This window comes from Barbus barbus, assembly GCF_936440315.1.
Source record: "Barbus barbus genome assembly, chromosome: 16".
Lineage (NCBI taxonomy): Eukaryota > Metazoa > Chordata > Actinopteri > Cypriniformes > Cyprinidae > Barbus > Barbus barbus.
In genome coordinates, this window is record NC_136744.1 from 12692828 (window position 1) to 12703415 (window position 10588).

The 10588-nt window shown below is 38.6% G+C and overlaps 1 protein-coding gene across 1 annotated transcript in view; it reads left to right on the plus strand.

The window, feature by feature from the left end:
• Positions 1 to 9258, plus strand: part of LOC306882327 (calmodulin-lysine N-methyltransferase-like) — a 114955-nt gene extending 105697 nt beyond the window's left edge. Inside the window, exons 10-11 of the mRNA XM_079436875.1 lie at positions 1380 to 1511; positions 7241 to 9258. Coding sequence (XP_079293001.1) covers positions 1380 to 1511; positions 7241 to 7333 — 225 coding nt within the window. The 3' untranslated portion in view covers positions 7334 to 9258. The remainder of the gene's footprint in view (positions 1 to 1379; positions 1512 to 7240) is intronic.
• The last annotated feature ends 1330 nt before the right edge of the window (positions 9259 to 10588 follow it).

Genomic DNA, 10588 nt, shown 5'->3' on the forward strand with positions numbered 1-10588 from the left:
TAAAAACAACAAAAATGGGTCACTGAGCACAAAACAAAGCTTCTGCTATGGTCAATCCAGTCCTCTGACCTGAACCCTGTAGAAAATGAGTGAGGTGAACTGAAGAGAAGAAGCACCGTCATGGAGCTGTGAATCTAAAGGGTCTGGAGTGATTCTGGATGAAGGAATGGTCTCTGATCTCTTGTGAGGTGTTCTCTAACCTCATCAGGCATTATAGAAGAAAACTCCTATACTATTTTGGCAAATGGAGGTTTCAGAAAGTATTGAATAAAAGGGTTCTGTTAATTGTGTTCAATGTGTATTAGAGAAAAACATTTATTTCATAATCATATTTCCCCCCATTTTAAATTGTTATTCTCCAATGAAAGGTTAGATTTTTGTGATTTTTTTTGTTTTTGTTTTTTTGTTTTTTTTAAATAAAAGATCAAAAGGATTAACAATGCAAATTAACTTCCTCATGCTTTTTTGATCATATTTACTAAGGGTACCAACAATCCTGACTGTGTGTATGTATATATGAAATTTGTTTCATATAATAATAATTATTATTATTAGTATTACAGCAATATGGGAGAAGATTGAGTTTGCAAAACAAATTCTGACCTCTTTCACTTAGCAAATGAGAGCAGTGTTTTTTTCAACGTCAGAGTAATGTTGAGTAAATGTTTGATTTCACTGGCCGTGTGTAGCAGTCTGTAAAAAAATTGTTTTTTGAAGTTGCAAATAAAACAGGTAAATAAAAGATTAGATTATTGCAGTGTGTTTAACAAGGAAAAAAAGCCTTTCTTCTTAAAAATGTTACATTTATTTCAGTGTGTTACTTGCCATTTCTTTGTAATTGTTTGTGAAATGTATGGTGGCCGAAAGAGCTCAACGTGCTGCAAATAGAAAAACACCTGCAAATTAAGAAAACAACTTCATCAATTTGACAACACATACGCTGAAAATGCTCACAACACAACCAAACAAAGAAACGTGCTGCAAATAAAATTCTTTATTTGGTTGTGTTGTGAGCATTTGCAGAGCGTTTCTTTATTTGTTTGCGTTGTGAGCATTTGCACCACCTGCTGTCAAACTGATGAAGATGTTTTCTTGATTTGCTGGTGCTTTTTCTGTTTGCATGTGTTTTCTGAAGTTGCAGCGTGTTGAGCTCTCCCAGCCACCGTAGAAATGTACTAGTAATGTCTGAGTGAAAATTGTTTCTATACCAAAAAAGTAGTGTCCTTATCTGGTTAATGAGAAAGTATTTTAATGTGTGTCTGCAAACATACATATTGTTTCATTTTACTTAAGCTACGAGATGCACAATTTGTCGTCAGTGAAGTGAAACACTAGTAAAGTATCTCTACACTGTGTATATTTGTGTTTTGTCCCTTTAGGGCACGGCTCTAGTATTTGCCCCTACCAGAGGAGACACGCTGGCAGAATTCTGCAGACTGGCAGAAAACACAGGCCTGAGAGTGTGTCGCTATGACAACTACGACGCACACTTGTGGGACCTTCACCTGAAGGTGTGTATTGTATATGTAAGTGTGTGTAAATGTTTTAAAGTGTCAGAAAGTTGAGAATCAAAGTTATAAGTGTAACTGCATTTGCCACAGCCTTTGTCTGTGCTCTAAATTTGTATTTTGAATGTTCCACTGAAATACAGTATGCTATGTGAACAGGAACAGGAGTCTGAAAGCTTAACATCTAAATGGACTCTTAGAACTCAAAAGCTGTCTTTCTGAGAAACTCAAAATGAATGGGACAGGGTGCAACTCCTTTCCCCCTGCCTGAAAGCACAAATACCATACCCAGGTCAAAGCAGCAGTGCCGTCCTGCTGGTTAACTGGCACCGATAGCACAGCCACGACTGCCATTTTTGGTTACCGAAGAAGCTGTGAGGACCCATTATGCCCCACAGGCCTAACAGTGGCGGCCCTGCCCATGCCTGAGGAAAATGGGCCTGTCAGCGGGACTCTAGAGCTGAGTGATTGGAACTTTATTTCTGAAGTGATGGACATGGCTGGGCAGAAAAACGCTGAGGGGTCTTTGTGACTACCAAGGAAAGAGTGTTTGAATTTAGAGCCGTCAATCGAGAGGACAGAAGGAGAGAGAAAGAGAAATTACGGTGTACGTAGAAGCCCTAGAGAGGAAAATTAAGTGTTTTTTTATTTAATTTCCCCTTAATAAGCATGAACAGGCCTAATACAGCAGCTAAAGTGGAAAGTTTTAATCCCTTACACAAAGTCCATAAAAATACGGCCCGATTTACTGTGTTAATATGAAGAAACTTTCCATACTGATTTTTCACAGGTGTTTTACCCATATTTTGAATTACGCATAGGGTGAAAATAATTGTTTGTAACAGATAATGTCCTGGCAGAAAATTACCTTTATCTCTTCCATTTTTCAATTATTTTTTTCTTACAATGTTCTTGTACGTCGTGGCCTAATGGTTAGAGAGTCGGACTTGTAATCCATAGGTTGCGGGTTCGAGTCTCCGACGAGCAGGAATTGTAGGTGTGGGGAGTGAATGTCCAGTGCTCTCTCCACCCTCAATACCACGACTGAGGTGCCCTTGAGCAAGGCACCGAACCCCCAACTGCTCCCCGGGCGCTGCAGCATAAATGGCTGCCCACTGCTCCGGGTGTGTGTTCACGGTGTGTGTGTGTTCACTGCTGTGTGTGTGTGCACGTTGGATGGGTTAAATGCAGAGCACGAATTCCGAGTATGGGTCACCATACTTGGCTGAATGTCACTTCACTTATCTAGAGAAACACTTAAATGCATAACAACCACCACTTTAATGCATAATCAGTAGAAAGAGTCATTTCTTTTTAAATTCAGATTTGTACAGATTTTTGTCAACACACAGTGTCAAAAGTCAGAGCCCGCAGAGTCTTCAGATTTTACAAAAAATCTAGTAGTGTACTCCAATTTTATAGTTTCAGACTATGATTATGTTTGATATATTGAGCCTATTTTAGAAAATATATCGTTTCCGTTTTTCATGTGTCTTCTAGCAACAAGGCACATGTTTCTGTGTAAGTTTGTTGTGTTTGGAATGACTTTGGAAAATCTATAGTGTCGTTTAGTGTATGATGCTTAGTTTTTATCTGTAACCATTTACAAAGTTGTCAAGCTTATGATGCCTCGTGTTTTAAAATCTCTTCCAATTAGTATAGTGTGTTTCAGCTTTCAGGTGAGCAAGCTGTGATTTTATTTGTAGCCCGACCACCTGCTGTGTTTCTGTGTGGATAATGACATGAGCAGCAAGGGGCCAAGATAGCTGAGTCAAGAGTCCCGCTGTTCTCACCCGTGTGCGTGTGTCTTTACTCTCGGTTTGCCGTCAGCTGTGTGTGTGATACGAGGGGCGAGCTGAAGTGCCCTCATCATATCTCAAAGTGATTAATTCCTCTTTCTTATCTTCTGATGAACACCCTGCCCCCTGCAAGTGTGCGCTGGGTGAGAACGTAAGAAACGAAGTGCACAAAGAAACATGCGGCAGACAATAGATCGCATGCCCCACCTCCTTCAGAATCCCAAATCACAGTCTTCTATTATAGCAGCGTCTACGGGCCCCTCCCGGACTTACACCTACAGTCGTCTGTCGGTCCTCACCTCCAGCCAGCCTCTGATGTCTTGGAGATTGAAGTGTTTCCTTTAAGACCCTAAATCTCCTCCCTGCCTCCCTCCCTCCCGCGTGTGCAGGCCGGCCGCGGATGGGGCTCTCAGCAGTGTGGGGACGTGGCGAGGGGGCTGTGTGTTATCCTCTTATCCCCACTGTTCTGGAATAGAGCACCAGCAGCTGGAGGACTGCAAGCCGCCTGATAATGCAGCTATTTTCTACTCGGCCATCTTAATCTTGTTACTCAAATGGTTGTGAAGAGAGTCATGAATTTTAATTCAGACATCCCCCGTTCACACCCACACATATACATACACATATTAACTTAATCTCCCTACATCCTCCCAACTTCCAGCTGTCTGTCTGGCCGTATCTGCTCTTCACGCGTTTAACACCCGAATCTATCCATTTCTGGGGCATGTAGCGCGAGCATCCGGTTGTCCGTTTCATCCCATGCTTTCTAAAGAACGCCTCTCGCTCTCCTCGATGCAGAAAGCAGGCTGAGGGGGACCGAGGAGAGGGAGGCAAAAGCAGCAATAAAATAAATGACTTGCATCTTGGCAGCCGTGCTATTAAAAAGTAGGAGCCGATTTATCCAGCCACCCATGAAGCTGATTAGCAGGCTGTGATCAGGAGGAACAGCTTTGCCTGTTAAACTTTTCACCTTTGCAAGCTCGCTGCCTTTTCCCCCTTCCTCTCTCTCTCTCTCTTTCTAAGCTTCTTTGCTATATCACTCTCTAACACTTTTATTGTGCGCTCTCTCTTTCCTTCTGGCCTCTCTCAATCCTAACTTCCATGTGCACGCTCCCTAGCTGTGTTCTAATTCATAAGCTCCCTACGCAGTGTTCACTTGAAGCATGTTTATATATTTTGGTCATCTAACTTGACAAAATGTATTCATATGGAACACTCTGCACTTCAATCATGACAGATGAGAAGTGTTTGGTATATTATATAGATAGGTAGATAGCAAGGACGCATTCAATTAATAAAAAAATGACTGATATTGTCAAATCTCATAAGATTTCAACTTCAAATAAATGTTGCTCTTTAGAACTGAAGTCTCTCGAAAAAAATGCATCTATAAATAGTACAACCATTTTCAATATGTATAATAAGAAATGTTTTAGTTTTGAGCAGCAAATCAGCATATTAGAAAGATTTCTGAAGGATCATGTGACACTGAAGACTGGAGTGATTGCTGAAAATTCAGCTTTGCCATCATAGAAATAAATAGTATTTTTAAAAGGTATTAAAATTGATTTTTATTTCCAATTTTAATCAAATTTTAAAATAATACTCTTTTCACTTTGTTTTTGAAGTTTATTAAGTAAATGTTGTGAACATAAGAGCCTTCTTTCAAAAAGATCTTATTTACCCCAAACCTTTGAACTGTAGAGTTAATGTAAAATGTCTGTATAATTATGTATATTAATATATCTAATCAATCTAATATAAATGATTTGTTAATTTTACAGTATGTATCTTCTATTAACTATTTTGTGATATTTGATCATGACAAATAGTGCAAAAACCTGAGGAGAATTAAGTTCAATATAACTCTTCACGCTTCATGTAGAATGTTACATTTCTCTCAGTGACTGGTAAATTTCTCTCTTCAAATCGTGTGAAAGCATCAGTGAACTCTTGCTTCGTGTGCTGTTTACAGTGGCCTTCAGACGGAACATATATGCTCCCTATGGTTTTAAGTGTATGTTGCAGGGTACCGTCCGGTGATTTGATCTTACCCTCTCTTGCACTGCACTCTCACTTTTCTGGGTTGGTGTGAATGTGTCGGTCCTCGCATTGGGCTTAGTGTTGGTCGGCTGGCTGCCCCGATTACAGAGAGGTCACGGGTTCAAACATTGGCTGCTGTGTCGAGGGGTGGAGAGAGAGATAACGCACATCAAGGGCAAGAGAGCGGCCTTTTATCTGATTTTATTTTATCTTAGGCCACAGAATGATATAACTTTAGCCAAATGGAAGAGTTGGTGTGTTCTGTATATGATAGTCCTGTTGGAATGGCATTTGCATTAAATGTCCCACAAATAAAATAAAAAAGTGTTTGTAGTGATAGTGTGTGTGACCAATTCTGCCCTGATTACATTTGAATCATTCTGAAAATTTACTCACACGTCAGCTGTGTTTGCTGTTTGGAGGGATCTTGTTTTTATAAATGAACTGCTAAGTGCTGGCAGAGTGTGTGGGATTTTGGAGGATCTGATTGGTTGGGACAGGGCTGAGCTCCAGGGAAGAAGAGACTGGCAGTGCACTGAGTGTACTGCCACAACTCTAGAGCTCAGGCGGTGGCAGAAAAACAGACCCATAGGGCATATTGTACAGCAAGGCTGTGTGACATTCCCTCTGCAGACACCTCTACTCTAAGCGGACCATTATGAAGCAGTTAGTAGGATTCTTGCCGCTTGTCCTTGTTTGTTAGAGGGAGTTCTTGCACTTCACAAATGAATAGTGAAGGGCATATCGCAGAAAGCTTTTTTTAATGAAATGCAGCAGAAATAGAATGTTCTTACTCTAATTTGTCAGAACGGTTGTGAAAGCAGTAGAGTACGTTTCATTTGAACATTGAGGCTGTGTGTCAAACCCTATCATCCCAAATCCTAATCAAATGTAATCATTATTAAAAAAAAGGATTTAAATATATTTCTCAAAATAAAAGTATGTTTAATTTTTATATGTAAAATTCATAAATAGTAAGTATTTGGGTAGCATTGTTGTTGCTGTAACAAACTAAAATGATTCAAATGGTTTTTGGTCATTTAAATAAATATAAATATTATCTGAAAACAACTTATTTCAGTTAGTAAGGCAACATTTTAATGTTTTCAAGTTTTCAAAAAATCTAAAAACTAAATAAAAGTACTGAAATAAATTAAAGTTAAGACTAAATAGCAATAAAAAAAACTGTAAAAATGACAAAAGCACATAATATTACTAAAACTTAAAATGAAAATTGGAGATGTAAAAATAATTCTAAATACCATATAGATCATACTAAAATAACACTGTTGTTGTCACACTAGAAGTCATAAAAATGTCAAATTATTGGATTATTTTACGAAACTTATTGACTTTTTTTGTCATGATAGTCTCCTCTTTATGGTATCTCTTCATATTTTTTCTGCATGTTGGTCACACCTTTCATTTAGAACAATATTAGAAAGCAGTGCAATTTTGTAAAAATTTTTCCTGTTAAATTATAAAATATACCAAACTTTTTAAGTTATTTTTTTCCAGGAATGTCATTCCTTTAGTGAGGCATTTTTTAAATTATGAAATGAGATCTGTCCTGATATCATATTAAAAAAAATAATAACTCTGACATACTTGTAAAAATATTAAAATCTATTTTAATTCAGATTTTTAAAATATGCTTTTCATAGAATAAGTGTATTCAAGTCATTGTGTGTTTAAAGTGCATTTTTTGTTTTTAAATGAATTAATATCAATGCATTGGCATGGGTATTTATATAGTTCTTTAATTCTAATGTTTATTAGCATACTCTGAAACCATGCATCTGAGTAACTCAGTTTTGGATTCAGTAATGTAGTTTTCCCCCATCTTTTTTTCCCCATCCTGCTTCTGAACTTTTAAATCTTGTTTTTCAGATGCAGAGAGAAGGAAAGGAAGTGTACGATGAGAACATCCACTATCCTTTTCTCCTCACTCTCACTCACGGATCCAGTCCAGCCCTGATCTGAGCTGGGAAAAGCCATCTCATGCCAGGCTGCCTTTCTGTACCGCCCACCCCGGCTTTGCCACTGTGTCCTCAGCTCCTGTGTGTGTGTGCCAGGACTAAACAGCCTCTAATCACACTCGGATAACTTTTTTTAACTACCGTGTGTGTGTGTGTGTGTGTGTGTGTGTGTGTGTGTGCACTTGACCTGTTTACTGTGCAACAACAGTGCGAAATGCATTAAATGGGAATGGAGAACACATCCCTCCCTCTCATCCTACAAACACTGCGGATGTGATGCTCAGATATGAACTCATTCAATGCCTGTGAGTATGCGTGATATCAGAGATGATGTTTCAGGGCAGAACGTTATGAATTCGACTCTGGAGGCTGATACAGCTAATCAGGTTCACAGGACTACCTTCACCTCTTTAGAAAGACGTAAATGAGGCCGCAGGGTCGTCTTGATCATGAGATCTTGTTATCATAATGACACCAGCTCTCAGTTAGCTACTGATTCTGTATCTACATTCAAAGGTTCATTCTGACACCAAAGGTTATGAGGGGTTGAGATGGATGCTGCTGCGCTGGATGTTATTTGCTTCACTGTGAAATGCTCTCACCTGGCATTTTTTTTATCGAAGAGCTGACAAGATATGACAGATTAGGCCAGACTAAGACTGAACTGATGTCTTGACAGCGTCACACTACCACTGGTAAGACCTGCAGCACTGTTCTCCTGTATGTTTAGAGCGCACTCACTGTGCATGCTGGACTAATGGCCTCATAAAGAGATGAAAATGGTGTCATCATTTATCATGTCTTTTGAAACCCATTTGATTTTCTTTGAACCGTAGAATGTAAAATGGGTTGTTTGTAGCAGAATGTCCAAATTGGTCATTTCTATACAATATGATCATAACTATCGTTTTCAGAGAATAGCAACTTAAGTTTCAGTCTTTTTTGCGCACAAATGCTTCAGAGGACTTGAAATAATTTGAAAGCTGGGTGGACTGGGTGCTATTTTGCCCTTTTTTGGAACTTGACAGCATCCGCTTTGATTGTATTGAAAAGCGCAGCATGGATATTCTGCAAAACTTCTCTTTTTATGTTCCATGAAGGAAAGAAAATATGTGTTTGGAAATGACATGAGGGTGAGTAAATGATGACGAATTTCAAGTTTAAATTTAATTAATAGATACAGTTCATAGGAGTTCTGTTTAGATGCCCCTTTCCACCATGGAATAAAAAGGTAAATAAATAAATGTAATTGCGATTTCTGGCATCTTACTATTTTTTTTTATTTTTTTTTGCAAGTTTATATCTCGCAATTCTGACTTTTTTCTAGAAATCTAAAAAAGCTATAAATTTACATCCTGCAGGTTTTTTTCACTGCATAAAAAAATCGTTTTTGCAGTTTTTTCACTGCAAATCTATGACTTTATGAACTTTATATCTCGCAATTTAAACTTTTCTTCTAAGAATTGTGAGATACAAACTTAGAATTGCAATATATAAACTTTAACTCAATATAAAGTATGAATTATGATATAAAAAGTCACAATTACATTGTTTATTTATTTTAATCTTATGGTGGAAACAAGCTTCAATAGTTCTGGTTTACATTCAGAAGAAAATTATTTTACACCCAAATATAAAATATTAAACTCAAACTATTTTATGCATTTTAACAAATAAATCTTTGGTTGATTTGTTTTTTTATCCCCCCCCCCCCCCCCCCCTTTTTTTATCCCCACTGTTGTTTTCTCCTGATGGTGAGCTGCTGACGCCTCATTCAGAGCTCTCTGGTTTGTTGTGAATTGTTCAGGGCTGTGTGCTTCTGCACTGTGATTACATTTGTACAAAACACAGATGAGTCCAAAGTGATTGCTTCTCACTGGCACTGCAGGTGCTTGTAACGACTGTGATTAAATCATTGTTTTGAATCCTCCTGTGTCCCGCAATTTTTTTTGTCACATAATGTGTAATTGATTTGTGGTGTGATGGTTCATCGGTATAGTGATTAATGCCAAAATTGTTTCATTGTATTTAATGTATCAATTGTACAAATTAATTATTCTATTTTTTTTTTCTTTTTTTTTTTTTTAGAAACAGTTGGGTCAAATATTGGGACCAAAAATCTGATTTAATTTTTCTAGCTTAAACCTAGAAATAAAGTTTAAGGATTTCAGACATTTTTAACCAAGTCAGCACTGTCAGAATGTCCAGCGCTCTCTCCACCCTCAATACCACGACTGAGGTGCCCTTGAGCAAGGCACCGAACCCCCAACTGCTCCCCGGGCACCGCAGAATAAATGGCTGCCCACTGCTCCGGGTGTGTGTTCACGGTGTGTGTGTGTTCACTGCTGTGTGTGTGCACGTTGGATGGGTTAAATGCAGAGCACAAATTCCGAGTATGGGTCACCATACTTGGCCGTATGTCACGTCACTATTTATAGATCATTAATCAAATAAGCATATGCTATTTGTTCAAATCAAATACTGAGGTATTCTCAAGTTAATTTTTCAATTAAATTTTCACTCAAATTGTTATGCTGCTAATATATTTATGAAAACATTTGTATTAAATTAGAAAAAGTTCTCACTTTCAGACCTGACTATATGTCCTACAGTGTCACTTGACTAGCGGATGGCCTCACATGTGCCTCAGTTCACAGTTTGACTGTCACTCTAGGCCTCTTCATTTCTCATGCTCTGATAGCCAACTTGAAGCTCAGCTGTAGAGTCGCTATGCAGCTAATCCTGTCAGTCAGTCTATGGAAAAGAGAGAGAGAGGGGGGAGGAGTAGGAGGGTAAAAAGGAACCCAACTCTGTCTTTTGAGATTTGAAAGAGGTCCGTTGTCCCCTCCCTCTGTCCCAGTAGAGGGAGAGAGCTCCCTGTTCACTACAAGAGCTCCATTAACTTGACCACTTGCCCTTTGCACACAAAGCCTGGGCCGGCCCACTGTCCCACCCACCTAATTATGTGCGATTAAGCTCAGTGTGCTGTGTCAAGATGCAGAGGAACAGAGAGAGAGAGAGAGAGAGTCGAGATACTCTGTAAACGGAGGGAGAGAGTGGAAAAAAAGGACGAGGGTAGTTATTAAAAGACACTGCATGCCTGTTACCTGTAGTTTGGCTTATTGTCTATCAGTACAGACAGTCTAAAATGCATTGTTTGCTGTTTTGTAGTGCAGAGATGTGGTGCTTTAGGAACCAAACTGGATATTTTAGAGTAGGATATGTTTGTACAGGTTTCAAGTTTTATCAATTAAAACAA